Source organism: Bombina bombina, chromosome 1, assembly GCF_027579735.1.
Source record: "Bombina bombina isolate aBomBom1 chromosome 1, aBomBom1.pri, whole genome shotgun sequence".
In the NCBI taxonomy this organism is placed as follows: Eukaryota; Metazoa; Chordata; class Amphibia; order Anura; family Bombinatoridae; genus Bombina; species Bombina bombina.
In genome coordinates, this window is record NC_069499.1 from 1,103,187,500 (window position 1) to 1,103,204,516 (window position 17,017).

Here is a 17,017-nt window from a genome sequence, read left to right on the forward strand (position 1 = left end):
TGCACATACTACTGCCATATACTGCTCAACTATGTATAACGTTGCACATACTACTGCCATATACTGCTCAACTATGTATAACATTGCACATACTGCTACTATATAGTGCTCAACTGTGTATAACATTGCACATACTGCTGCTATATAGTGCTCAACTGTGTATAACATGGCACATACTGCTACTATATAGTGCTCAACTATGTATAACATTGCACATACTGCTGCTATATAGTGCTCAACTGTGTATAACATTGCACATACTGCTGCTATATAGTGCTCAACTGTGTATTACATTGCACATACTGCTGCTATATACTGCTCAACTATGTATAACATTGCACATACTGCTGCTATATACTGCTCAACTATGTATAACATTGCACATACTGCTGCTATATACTGCTCAACTATGTATAACATTGCACATACTGCTACTATATAGTGCTCAACTATGTATAACATTGCACATACTGCTGCCATGTAGTGCTCAACTATGTATTACATTGCACATACTGCTACCATATACTGCTCAACTATGTATAACATTGCACATACTGCTGCTATATACTGCTCAACTATGTATAACATTGCACATACTGCTGCTATATACTGCTCAACTATTTATAACATTGCACATACTGCTGCTATATAGTGCTCAACTATGTATAACATTGCACATACTGCTGCCATATACTGCTCAACTATGTATAACATTGCACATACTGCTGCTATATAGTTCTCAGCTGTGTATAACATTGCACATACTACTGCCATATACTGCTCAACTATGTATAACATTGCACATACTGCTGCTATATAGTGCTCAGCTGTGTATAACATTGCACATACTGCTGCTATATAGTGCTCAACTGTGTATAACATGGCACATACTGCTACTATATACTGCTCAACTATGTATAACATTGCACATACTGCTGCTATATCGTGCTCAACTGTGTATAACATTGCACATACTGCTGCTATATAGTGCTCAACTGTGTATAACATGGCCCATACTGCTACTATATACTGCTCAACTATGTATAACATTGCACATACTGCTGCTATATAGTGCTCAACTGTGTATAACATTGCACATACTGCTGTTATATAGTGCTCAACTATGTATAACATTTTACATACTGCTGCTATATAGTGCTCAACTGTGTATAACATTGCACATACTGCTGCTATATAGTGCTCAACTATGTATAACATTGCACATACTGCTACTATATAGTGCTCAACTATGTATAACATTGCACATACTGCTACTATATAGTGCTCAACTATGTATAACATTGCACATACTGCTACTATATAGTGCTCAACTGTGTATAACATTGCACATACTGCTGCTATATAGTGCTCAACTTTGTATAACATTTTACATACTGCTGCTATATAGTGCTCAACTGTGTATAACATAGCACATACTGCTGCTATATAGTGCTCAACTGTGTATAACATTGCACATACTGCTGCTATATAGTGCTCAACTATGTATAACATTGCACATACTGCTACTATATAGTGCTCAACTATGTATAACATTGCACATACTGCTGCCATATAGTGCTCAACTATGTATAACATTGCACATACTGCTGCTATATAGTGCTCAACTATGTATAACATTGCACATACTGCTACTATATAGTGCTCAACTATGTATAACATTGCACATACTGCTGCTATATAGTGTTCAACTGTGTATAACATTTCACATACTGCTGCTATATAGTGCTCAACTATGTATAACATTGCACATACTGCTGCTATATAGTGCTCAACTATGTATAACATTGCACATACTGCTACCATGTAGTGCTCAACTATGTATAACATTGCACATACTGCTACTATATAGTGCTCAACTATGTATAACATTGCACATACTGCTACTATATAGTGCTCAACTATGTATAACATTGCACATACTACTGCCATATACTGCTCAACTATGTATAACGTTGCACATACTACTGCCATATACTGCTCAACTATGTATAACATTGCACATACTGCTACTATATAGTGCTCAACTGTGTATAACATTGCACATACTGCTGCTATATAGTGCTCAACTGTGTATAACATGGCACATACTGCTACTATATAGTGCTCAACTATGTATAACATTGCACATACTGCTGCTATATAGTGCTCAACTGTGTATAACATTGCACATACTGCTGCTATATAGTGCTCAACTGTGTATTACATTGCACATACTGCTGCTATATACTGCTCAACTATGTATAACATTGCACATACTGCTGCTATATACTGCTCAACTATGTATAACATTGCACATACTGCTGCTATATAGTGCTCAACTTTGTATAACATTTTACATACTGCTGCTATATAGTGCTCAACTGTGTATAACATTGCACATACTGCTGCTATATAGTGCTCAACTGTGTATAACATTGCACATACTGCTATCATGTAGTGCTCAACTATGTATAACATTGCACATACTGCTGCCATATACTGCTCAACTATGTATAACATTGCACATACTGCTGCCATATACTGCTCAACTATGTATAAAATTGCACATACTGCTGCTATATAGTGCTCAACTATGTATAACATTGCACATACTACTGCCATATACTGCTCAACTATGTATAACGTTGCACATACTACTGCCATATACTGCTCAACTATGTATAACATTGCACATACTGCTACTATATAGTGCTCAACTGTGTATAACATTGCACATACTGCTGCTATATAGTACTCAACTGTGTAACATTTTACATACTGCTGCTATATAGTGCTCAACTGTGTATAACATTGCACATACTGCTGCTATATAGTGCTCAACTATGTATAACATTGCACATACTGCTGCTATATAGTGCTCAACTATGTATAACATTGCACATACTGCTGCTATATAGTGCTCAACTATGTATAACATTGCACATACTGCTACTATATAGTGCTCAACTATGTATAACATTGCACATACTGCTACTATATAGTGCTCAACTATGTATAACATTGCACATACTGCTACTATATAGTGCTCAACTATGTATAACATTGCACATACTGCTACTATATAGTGCTCAACTATGTATAACATTGCACATACTACTGCCATATACTGCTCAACTATGTATAACGTTGCACATACTACTGCCATATACTGCTCAACTATGTATAACATTGCACATACTGCTACTATATAGTGCTCAACTGTGTATAACATTGCACATACTGCTGCTATATAGTGCTCAACTGTGTATAACATGGCACATACTGCTACTATATAGTGCTCAACTATGTATAACATTGCACATACTGCTGCTATATAGTGCTCAACTGTGTATAACATTGCACATACTGCTGCTATATAGTGCTCAACTGTGTATTACATTGCACATACTGCTGCTATATACTGCTCAACTATGTATAAAATTGCACATACTGCTGCTATATAGTGCTCAACTATGTATAACATTGCACATACTACTGCCATATACTGCTCAACTATGTATAACGTTGCACATACTACTGCCATATACTGCTCAACTATGTATAACATTGCACATACTGCTACTATATAGTGCTCAACTGTGTATAACATTGCACATACTGCTGCTATATAGTGCTCAACTGTGTAACATTTTACATACTGCTGCTATATAGTGCTCAACTGTGTATAACATTGCACATACTGCTGCTATATAGTGCTCAACTATGTATAACATTGCACATACTGCTGCTATATAGTGCTCAACTATGTATAACATTGCACATACTGCTACCATGTAGTGCTCAACTATGTATAACATTGCACATACTGCTACTATATAGTGCTCAACTATGTATAACATTGCACATACTGCTACTATATAGTGCTCAACTATGTATAACATTGCACATACTACTGCCATATACTGCTCAACTATGTATAACGTTGCACATACTACTGCCATATACTGCTCAACTATGTATAACATTGCACATACTGCTACTATATAGTGCTCAACTGTGTATAACAATGCACATACTGCTGCTATATAGTACTCAACTGTGTAACATTTTACATACTGCTGCTATAGAGTGCTCAACTGTGTATAACATTGCACATACTGCTGCTATATAGTGCTCAACTATGTATAACATTGCACATACTGCTGCTATATAGTGCTCAACTATGTATAACATTGCACATACTGCTACTATATAGTGCTCAACTATGTATAACATTGCACATACTGCTACTATATAGTGCTCAACTATGTATAACATTGCACATACTGCTACTATATAGTGCTCAACTATGTATAACATTGCACATACTGCTACTATATAGTGCTCAACTATGTATAACATTGCACATACTACTGCCATATACTGCTCAACTATGTATAACGTTGCACATACTACTGCCATATACTGCTCAACTATGTATAACATTGCACATACTGCTACTATATAGTGCTCAACTGTGTATAACATTGCACATACTGCTGCTATATAGTGCTCAACTGTGTATAACATGGCACATACTGCTACTATATAGTGCTCAACTATGTATAACATTGCACATACTGCTGCTATATAGTGCTCAACTGTGTATAACATTGCACATACTGCTGCTATATAGTGCTCAACTGTGTATTACATTGCACATACTGCTGCTATATACTGCTCAACTATGTATAACATTGCACATACTGCTGCTATATACTGCTCACCTATGTATAACATTGCACATACTGCTGCTATATAGTGCTCAACTTTGTATAACATTTTACATACTGCTGCTATATAGTGCTCAACTGTGTATAACATTGCACATACTGCTGCTATATAGTGCTCAACTGTGTATAACATTGCACATACTGCTACCATGTAGTGCTCAACTATGTATAACATTGCACATACTGCTGCCATATACTGCTCAACTATGTATAACATTGTACATACTGCTGCCATATACTGCTCAACTATGTCTAAAATTGCACATACTGCTGCTATATAGTGCTCAACTATGTATAACATTGCACATACTACTGCCATATACTGCTCAACTATGTATAACGTTGCACATACTACTGCCATATACTGCTCAACTATGTATAACATTGCACATACTGCTACTATATAGTGCTCAACTGTGTAACATTTTACATACTGCTGCTATATAGTGCTCAACTGTGTATAACATTGCACATACTGCTGCTATATAGTGCTCAACTATGTATAACGTTGCACATACTGCTACTATATAGTGCTCAACTGTGTATAACATTGCACATACTGCTGCTATATAGTGCTCAACTATGTATAACATTGCACATACTGCTGCTATATAGTGCTCAACTGTGTATAACATTGCACATACTGCTGCTATATAGCGCTCAGCTGTGTATAACATTGCACATACTGCTGCTATATAGTGCTCAACTATGTATAACATTGCACATACTGCTACTATATAGTGCTCAACTATGTATAACATTGCACATACTGCTGCTATATAGTGCTCAACTATGTATAACATTGCACATACTGCTACTATATAGTGCTCAACTATGTATAACATTGCACATACTGCTACTATATAGTGCTCAACTATGTATAACATTGCACATACTGCTGCTATATAGCGCTCAGCTGTGTATAACATTGCACATACTGCTGCTATATAGTGCTCAACTGTGTATTACATTGCACATACTGCTGCTATATACTTCTCAACTATGTATAACATTGCACATACTGCTGCTATATAGTGCTCAACTATGTATAACATTGCACATACTGCTGCTATATAGTGCTCAACTATGTATAACATTGCACATACTGCTACCATGTAGTTCTCAACTATGTATAACATTGCACATACTGCTGCTATATAGTGCTCAACTATGTATAACATTGCACATACTGCTACTATATAGTGCTCAACTATGTATAACATTGCACATACTGCTGCTATATACTGCTCAACTGTGTATAACATTGCACATACTGCTGTTATATAGTGCTCAACTGTGTATAACATTGCACATACTGCTGCTATATAGTGCTCAACTATGTATAACATTGCACATACTGCTACTATATAGTGCTCAACTGTGTATAACATTGCACATACTGCTACTATATAGTGCTCAACTATGTATAACATTGCACATACTGCTACCATGTTGTGCTCAACTATGTATAACATTGCACATACTGCTGCCATATAGTGCTCAAGTGTGTATAACGTTGCACATACTGCTGCTATATAGTGTTCAAGTGTGTATAACGTTGCACATACTGCTGCTATATAGTGCTCAACTGTGTATAACATTTTACATACTGCTGCTATATAGTGCTCAACTATGTATAACATTGCACATACTGCTGCTATATAGTGCTCAACTGTGTATAACATTTTACATACTGCTGCTATATAGTGCTCAACTGTGTATAACATTGCACATACTGCTACTATATAGTGCTCAACTATGTATAACATTGCACATACTGCTGCTATATAGTGCTCAACTATGTATAACATTGCACATACTGCTGCTATATAGTGCTCAACTACAGGGAGTGCAGAATTATTAGGCAAATGAGTATTTTGACCACATCATCCTCTTTATGCATGTTGTCTTACTCCAAGCTGTATAGGCTCGAAAGCCTACTACCAATTAAGCATATTAGGTGATGTGCATCTCTGTAATGAGAAGGGGTGTGGTCTAATGACATCAACACCCTATATCAGGTGTGCAGAATTATTAGGCAACTTCCTTTCCTTTGGCAAAATGGGTCAAAAGAAGGACTTGACAGGCTCAGAAAAGTAAAAAATAGTGAGATATCTTGCAGAGGGATGCAGCACTCTTAAAATTGCAAAGCTTCTGAAGCGTGATCATCGAACAATCAAGCGTTTCATTCAAAATAGTCAACAGGGTCGCAAGAAGCGTGTGGAAAAACCAAGGCGCAAAATAACTGCCCATGAACTGAGAAAAGTCAAGCGTGCAGCTGCCAAGATGCCACTTGCCACCAGTTTGGCCATATTTCAGAGCTGCAACATCACTGGAGTGCCCAAAAGCACAAGGTGTGCAATACTCAGACATGGCCAAGGTAAGAAAGGCTGAAAGACGACCACCACTGAACAAGACACACAAGCTGAAACGTCAAGACTGGGCCAAGAAATATCTCAAGACTGATTTTTCTAAGGTTTTATGGACTGATGAAATGAGAGTGAGTCTTGATGGGCCCGATGGATGGGTCCGTGGATGGATTGGTAAAGGGCAGAGAGCTCCAGTCCGACTCAGACGCCAGCAAGGTGGAGGTGGAGTACTGGTTTGGGCTGGTATCATCAAAGATGAGCTTGTGGGGCCTTTTCGGGTTGAGGATGGAGTCAAGCTCAACTCCCAGTCCTACTGCCAGTTTCTGGAAGACACCTTCTTCAAGCAGTGGTACAGGAAGAAGTCTGCATCCTTCAAGAAAAACATGATTTTCATGCAGGACAATGCTCCATCACACGCGTCCAAGTACTCCACAGCGTGGCTGGCAAGAAAGGGTATAAAAGAAGAAAATCTAATGACATGGCCTCCTTGTTCACCTGATCTGAACCCCATTGAGAACCTGTGGTCCATCATCAAATGTGAGATTTACAAGGAGGGAAAAACAGTACACCTCTCTGAACAGTGTCTGGGAGGCTGTGGTTGCTGCTGCACGCAATGTTGATGGTGAACAGATCAAAACACTGACAGAATCCATGGATGGCAGGCTTTTGAGTGTACTTGCAAAGAAAGGTGGCTATATTGGTCACTGATTTGTTTTTGTTTTGTTTTTGAATGTCAGAAATGTATATTTGTGAATGTTGAGATGTTATATTGGTTTCACTGGTAAAAATAAATAATTGAAATGGGTATATATTTGTTTTTTGTTAAGTTGCCTAATAATTATGCACAGTAATAGTCACCTGCACACACAGATATCCCCCTAAAATAGCTATAACTAAAAACAAACTAAAAACTACTTCCAAAACTATTCAGCTTTGATATTAATGAGTTTTTTGGGTTCATTGAGAACATGGTTGTTGTTCAATAATAAAATGAATCCTCAAAAATACAACTTGCCTAATAATTCTGCACTCCCTGTATGTATAACATTGCACATACTGCTACCATGTAGTTCTCAACTATGTATAACATTGCACATACTGCTGCTATATAGTGCTCAACTATGTATAACATTGCACATACTGCTGCTATATAGTGCTCAACTATGTATAACATTGCACATACTGCTGCTATATAGTGCTCAACTAAGTATAACATTGCACATACTGCTGCTATATAGTGCTCAACTGTGTATTACATTGCACATACTGCTGCTATATACTTCTCAACTATGTATAACATTGCACATACTGCTGCTATATAGTGCTCAACTATGTATAACATTGCACATACTGCTGCTATATAGTGCTCAACTATGTATAACATTGCACATACTGCTGCTATATAGTGCTCAACTATGTATAACATTGCACATACTGCTGCTATATAGTGCTCAACTAAGTATAACATTGCACATACTGCTGCTATATAGTGCTCAACTATGTATAACATTGCACATACTGCTACTATATAGTGCTCAACTATGTATAACATTGCACATACTGCTGCCATATACTGCTCAACTATGTATAACATTGCACATACTGCTACTATATAGTGCTCAACTATGTATAACATTGCACATACTGCTACTATATAGTGCTCAACTATGTATAACATTGCACATACTGCTGCTATATAGTGCTCAACTATGTATAACATTGCACATACTGCTGCTATATAGTGCTCAACTATGTATAACTTTTTATATACTGCTGCTATATAGTGCTCAACTATGTATAACATTGCACATACTGCTGCTATATAGTGCTCAACTATGTATAACATTGCACATACTGCTTCTATATAGTGCTCAACTATGTATTACATTGCACATACTGCTGCCATATACTGCTCAACTATTTATAACATTGCACATACTGCTGCTATATAGTGCTCAACTATGTATAACGTTGCACATACTGCTGCTATATAGTGCTCAACTATGTATTACATTGCACATACTGCTGCCATATACTGCTCAACTATTTATAACATTGCACATACTGCTGCTATGTAGTGCTCAACTATGTATAACATATTACATACTGCTGCTATGTAGTGCTCAACTATGTATAACATTGCACATACTGCTGCTATATAGTGCTCAACTATGTATAACATTGCACATACTGCTGCCATATACTGCTCAACTATGTATAACATTGCACATACTGCTGCTATATAGTGCTCAACTATGTATAACATATTACATACTGCTGCTATATAGTGCTCAACTATGTATAACATTTCACATACTGCTGCTATATAGTGCTCAACTATGTATAACATTTTACATACTGCTGCTATATAGTGCTCAACTATGTATAACGTTGCACATACTGCTGCTATATAGTGCTCAACTGTGTATAACATTGCACATACTGCTGCTATATAGTGCTCAACTATGTATAACGTTGCACATACTGCTGCTATATAGCGCTCAGCTGTGTATAACATTGCACATACTGCTGCTATATAGTGCTCAACTATGTATAACATTGCACATACTGCTACTATATAGTGCTCAACTATGTATAACATTGCACATACTGCTGCTATATACTGCTCAACTATGTATAACATTGCACATACTGCTACTATATAGTGCTCAACTGTGTATAACATTGCACATACTGCAGCTATATAGTGCTCAACTGTGTATAACATTGCACATACTGCAGCCATATAGTGCTCAACTGTGTATAACATTGCACATACTGCTGCTATATAGTGCTCAACTGTGTATAACATTGCACATACTGCAGCCATGTAGTGCTCAAGTGTGTATAACATTGCACATACTGCAGCCATGTAGTGCTCAATTGTGTATAACATTGCACATACTGCTGCTATATAGTGCTCAAGTGTGTATAACATTGCACATACTGCAGCCATGTAGTGCTCAAGTGTGTATAACGTTGCACATACTGCAGCCATGTAGTGCTCAAGTGTGTATAACATTGCACATACTGCAGCCATGTAGTGCTCAAGTGTGTATAACTTTGCACATGCTGCTGCCATATAGTGCTCAAGTGTGTATAACGTTGCACATACTGCTGCCAAATAGTGCTCAAGTGTGTATAACGTTACACATACTGCTGCTATATAGTGCTCAACTATGTATTACATTGCACATACTGCTACTATATAGTGCTCAACTATGTATAACATTGCACATACTACTGCCATATACTGCTCAACTATGTATAACATTGCACATACTGCTGCTATATAGTGCTCAACTATGTATAACATTGCACATACTGCTGCTATATAGTGCTCAACTATGTATAACATTGCACATACTGCAGCCATGTAGTGCTCAAGTGTGTATAACGTTGCACATACTGCTGCCATATAGTTCTCAAGTGTGTATAACGTTGCACATACTGCTGCTATATAGTGCTCAACTGTGTATAACATTGCACATACTGCAGCCATGTAGTGCTCAAGTGTGTATAACGTTGCACATACTGCTGCCATATAGTGCTCAAGTGTGTATAACGTTACACATACTGCTGCTATATAGTGCTCAAGTGTGTATAACGTTACACATACTGCTGCTATATAGTGCTCAACTATGTATTACATTGCACATACTGCTGCCATATACTGCTCAACTATGTATAACATTGCACATACTGCTACCATGTAGTGCTCAACTATGTATTACATTGCACATACTGCTACCATGTAGTGCTCAACTATGTATTACATTGCACATACTGCTACCATGTAGTGCTCAACTATGTATAACATTGCACATACTGCTGCTATATAGTGCTCAACTGTGTATAACATTGCACATACTGCTGCCATATAGCGCTCAACTGTGTATAACATTGCACATACTGCTGCTATATAGCGCTCAGCTGTGTATAACATTGCACATACTGCTGCCATATAGCGCTCAACTGTGTATAACATTGCACATACTGCTGCTATATAGCGCTCAGCTGTGTATAACATTGCACATACTGCTGCTATATAGTGCTCAGCTGTGTATAACATTGCACATACTACTGCCATATACTGCTCAACTATGTATAACATTGCACATACTGCTGCTATATAGTGCTCAACTATGTATAACATTGCACATACTGCTGCTATATAGTGCTCAACTATGTATAACATTGCACATACTGCAGCCATGTAGTGCTCAAGTGTGTATAACGTTGCACATACTACTGCCATATACTGCTCAACTATGTATAACATTGCACATACTGCTGCTATATAGTGCTCAACTATGTATAACATTGCACATACTACTGCCATATACTGCTCAACTATGTATAACATTGCACATACTGCTGCTATATAGTGCTCAACTATGTATAACATTGCACATACTGCTGCTATATAGTGCTCAACTATGTATAACATTGCACATACTGCAGCCATGTAGTGCTCAAGTGTGTATAACGTTGCACATACTGCTGCCATATAGTGCTCAAGTGTGTATAACGTTGCACATACTGCTGCTATATAGTGCTCAACTGTGTATAACATTGCACATACTGCAGCCATGTAGTGCTCAAGTGTGTATAACGTTGCACATACTGCTGCCATATAGTTCTCAAGTGTGTATAACGTTGCACATACTGCTGCTATATAGTGCTCAAGTGTGTATAACGTTGCACATACTGCTGCCATATAGTGCTCAAGTGTGTATAACGTTACACATACTGCTGCTATATAGTGCTCAAGTGTGTATAACGTTACACATACTGCTGCTATATAGTGCTCAACTATGTATTACATTGCACATACTGCTGCCATATACTGCTCAACTATGTATAACATTGCACATACTGCTACCATGTAGTGCTCAACTATGTATTACATTGCACATACTGCTACCATGTAGTGCTCAACTATGTATTACATTGCACATACTGCTACCATGTAGTGCTCAACTATGTATAACATTTTACATACTGCTGCTATATAGTGCTCAACTGTGTATAACATTGCACATACTGCTGCCATATAGCGCTCAACTGTGTATAACATTGCACATACTGCTGCTATATAGCGCTCAGCTGTGTATAACATTGCACATACTGCTGCCATATAGCGCTCAACTGTGTATAACATTGCACATACTGCTGCTATATAGCGCTCAGCTGTGTATAACATTGCACATACTGCTGCTATATAGTGCTCAGCTGTGTATAAAATTGCATCTACTGCTACCATATAGCGCTCAATTATGTATAACATTGCACATACTGCTGCCATATAGAGCCAAATTTATCATTGCTATTCTCCAATATTTGCACATAAAAATGCACACACGAATAAAAGCCCCTATTTTTCATGAAAAAAATTGTGCCTAAAATTGTGCCTAAAATTGTGCAAGTTCGACTGTAAAATTCTCCTATTCTGCTCCCGTTCTCCTTGCCGCACAGGTGCACCAAGAAAGGGGTTAAATTAGATTGTTTTAGTCGTATTTCATATAGTACTCCTCATTAATGCGACTTGTTACACATTTATTTTCTCCTTTAGGAAACTGACAGTCCTCCTGCAAACGCGTGCATTAAAGTTCTCCATAACTACTGTGGAAAACAGCTTTAGAAATCTATTCTCTACCATTTATAGAAGCAATGTTAGAAAAAAAAAGAAGCTCTCAATAAGGCGCAATTACAATGTATATTGGAGCGCAAAAAATATACTGGAATGTGAAAATATATATTGGAGAGCAAAAATAATAGGACACAAAAAAAAATATATATATATATTGAGGGGCAAAAATAATATATTAAAAAGAAGAGCAAAAAGAGAATCCCAAAACAATAAAAACAGATCTATTTAGTTCCATGAAGAGAGGCGGTAACAAAGCTACTAGGGGGCTGTATAAATAGTGCTAATGTTTCATAACCACTTACACAGAGAATTGTAATTTGTACAACAAACTTTGAAAAAAATTTAATATTCTCTTAATATTGGGTCACATATTAGCTGGCTGGTCAGTAAAGTCAGCCGAGTGGTGTACCTGTTAAATAGGTCCTGGGGACAACACTGATGTATAACATTGCAAACATTGATACCTTATAGTGCTCAAGATACATACACGCTCCTAAACCTACCTAGGCACACTGTTCCACAAAGGGTACAAATAGAACAAAGTATAGGGACAGTAAAGTCCAAATTAAACTTTCATGATTCAGACAGGACATGTGATTTTTATCATCAAATTTGCTTTTTTCTCTTTTTTTTTGTTAAAGGCTAAACTTAGGAATGCTTAAAGGAACACTCAAGTCAAAATTAAACTTCATGATTCAGACAGAGCAGCAATTTTAAACAACTTTCCAAATTACTTCCATTAACAAAATGAGCACAGTCTTTTTATATTTACACTTTTTGAGTCACCGGCTCCTACTGGGCACGTGCAAGAATTCACAGCATATATGTATATGCATTTGTGATTGGTTGATGACTGTCACATGGTACAGGGGAAGTGGAAATAGACATAACTTTGCAATTTATTTAACAAAAATCTACTTCTCATTTGAAGTTCAGACTAAGTGCTATTGCATTGTCTTCTTATCGTGCGTTTGTTGTTTATGCCAATCTACTGTGTTGACTGGTCCGATTTATAAACCTTTGAAAACTGCCTCTTATCTTACTGTCTGGCTGTGAATAGCTAATAAAATGTACTGTTTGTTTGTGTGGGTCATACAGATAACTCCACGGGAGTCAGCACAATGTTATCTAAAGGACCAGTAAATACATTAGATTTGCATAATCAACAAATGCATGATAAAAAGACAATGCAATAGCACTTAGTCTTAAATTGAAATAAGTAGTATTTTTTTTCAGACAAATGTTCTAAGTTATGTCTATTTCCACTCCTTCTGTATCATGTGACAGCCATCAGCCAATCACAAATGCATATACGTATATGCTGGGAATTCTTGCACATGCTCAGTAGGAGCTGATGACTCAAAAAGTGTAAATATGAAAAGAGACTGCTCATTTTGTTAATGTAAGTAAATTGGAAAGTTTTTTAAAATTGATGCTCTATCTGAATCATGAAAGTTTAATTTTTACTTGAGTAGAGTCTCTTTAAGAGTCAGCAGAAAAGTCAGTCTGCAGAAGCTTAGATACAAGGTGATCATAGTGGTTAAAAGAGTATTAATATAACAGTGTTGGTTATGCAAAACTAGGGAATGGGTAATAAATGGATTATCTATCTTTTTAAACAATAACATATTTGGTGTTGACTGTCCCTTTAATATGATAATAGAATATAAAGTTGTTTAAATTTTCATGCTCTATCCGAATTGTGATTTTGACTTTTGTGTCCCTTTTAAAAAAATAAAAATAAATAAATAATAATAAAAATAAAATAACAAAAATAATAAAATATGTATGTACGTGTATGTTAAAGTGTGCGCAAGAGACACCAAACTGCTCCAACCCTAAAAGTCCCTCACATTAGGGAAAAAAACGATAGTTAGAGAACAAAGATATATGGAGAAGCGCTAAAAGAAGCTAAAGGTGTAGTAGTAAACACAATTTAAGAAATATACTTGCTATGCAAAAAGGTTTAATCAGACATTTAAATAAAGTACAAACCCTGTACAGATAGAATACATAAATGTAAAGACATTAAAAATCGGACGTCTCCGATATGATAAAAAGCGTACAACCGGATAAAAACAATTGACTGCTGTTGCCAATAAGATAGATTAGGTCTCTGCGTTAATCAAATAAATCATTAAGGCCCCCAAAGGAACACATAAGGGGATCAATTCCAGATAAGATTCATACGTATTACCTTCTAAAGTTCTGTTTGTTTGTCCAGTAACACCTCCATGAGGCGTATGTGTGTCCAGTGACGTCACTGGTTAGGGGTGTTGTCTCTAAAAGAAGATCCTATTGGTCAGGATCACTGACAGGCTAAATATAGCGGCCGCTATAGTGTAGATAGATGAAAAGAGGAATCCCCGCTCTTAGTGCAACACAGCACGCAGGGTTAAACTTCGTTACATGTATCGGCTTACATCAGAATCTCTCTTTAGAATCTTCTTGCAGCTCACGGGCTTAATTGGAGAAACTTGGAACCAGCTTGGCTTAAGACCATGTCTTTTCCCAGTGCGGTCCTAGTGCTCACCGTGGAATTGCGTATAGCACAAAAGGTTTAGCTGTCACCTTTGTACTTATCAATATACCATTAAAGTCCTTATAGGTGTAATAGAAAGTGCAGGATAGCTGTGATTTGTCATCAACGCGTTTCTCCCTCTTACAGGGCTTTCTCAAGATCGAGAAGAAGATTGAGAAAGCCCTGTAAGAGGGAGAAAACGCGTTGATGACAAATATATATAATTCCATCTTTTATTCTGTTTTCTATGTATACTAGTTTTTAAATAACTGAAAAAATATGCATGAAATCAAGAGGTAACTTGTTTAATTCAGAGTATTTATTTTTTTAAATGATAAATGTATTTTCAGGGAAATTAAAACTTTTACAGCACAAGGATATATGATGTGTTTTTGTGAGGACAACACTGTGTTCTCTTTATTTAAGATAATTTAATATATTGATGTCAGTAATTTTTTTAGTTTGCATTAGGTATATATTTTCAGAATGACTATTTTTAGATATGATTGCAGTATGTGTAAGATCCTGGAAACATCTGCAAGCTGCTGTCGCCACCTGGTGGATATCTGCAGAATTGTACCGCAGTGAATATAGTGCTAAGATACTATAATAATTCTGTTTCCCTGGCAGCTACAAGATCAGAATACAAGACTCATAACACGGGTACATAGACAAATAGAAGCTAATAATTTCTAAATCCTATATTTGTATAAAATATAAAAGCAAACGGGAAATTACAAACTGTAAGTAGCAGTGCCTGCCAGCATGCCATAAATGGAATTAGACTGCTAGTTGCTTGTGCACACCTACCTTTGTATGCCTGACCTTAGCTGTGAAATCCCTTATTACTGTGAAGCCTTTGCTGTGAATGCTTAATATATTCTAAATATATTCTAAATAAATAACAGGTGCATTTGTAGTGATTTTTCATTTAAATACGATTGTTATATGCAAGAGTTTTAATAAATCAGAATCCAAAAATTGTAATTAACATCAGTGTCAGCAGTAAAAAAAACAAAGTAGATCAAGAGGCAAGAAAGAGACAAGGAAGCTCTTCATTCATGCCAAAAGCACGGCAGGAAAGAGTTGCAACCAAAACACAGATGGAGCTGATACCTGACAGCTCTGGCAACTTTTGGGTTTAGAAGATATTGTCTTTTTTTCACTATATTCAATCTGAAAAATAAACTCATTGTTGCTTGGAATACTGTATATGTGTGACATGTTTCTTCCACTTGTATGCATAATTCTGTCTTTCAGCACAATTAAAGTGGATGATTTTATAGAGCGACTCTTCAGAATCCATAGAGAAGTACAGAGTGAAGGATTAGCGCAGGTATGTTGAAAAGATTTTAAAATAGAAACTTGAAATATTATGCATATGATATATACAGTATATATGTGTGTGTGTGTGTTACGGGTAAAGTCAGATATCTGGGTAATCCTAGGATTTCCTGGGTAAAACTAACATTACCGCAGCGGCTGTGGGTAAAGCCAGATGTAAGATCATACATCAGGCTTTACCCACGTAATCCTAGGATTACCCAAACGCTGCTGGACATAGAGCCCATGTACACTATTTTTTTAGCCTCTGCCTAGGGGGTTGAAGATCCTCTGGCATCCACCCCAAGTGAACCTTGGGGAATGAGGTTTTATATATATATATCCTAAAGCCTGTGTACACTCGCCATTTCTCCAACATAGGTGTGTCCGGTCCACGGCGTCATCCTTACTTGTGGGA

The 17,017-nt window shown here is 36.8% G+C and overlaps 1 protein-coding gene across 1 annotated transcript in view; it reads left to right on the forward strand.

Annotated features, from left to right (window-relative positions):
* The window catches only part of GSS (glutathione synthetase), a 119,643-nt gene that overhangs the window by 37,876 nt on the left and 64,750 nt on the right, over positions 1 to 17,017 (forward strand). The window contains exon 4 of the mRNA XM_053697014.1: positions 16,537 to 16,612. Coding sequence (XP_053552989.1) covers positions 16,537 to 16,612 — 76 coding nt within the window. The remainder of the gene's footprint in view (positions 1 to 16,536; positions 16,613 to 17,017) is intronic.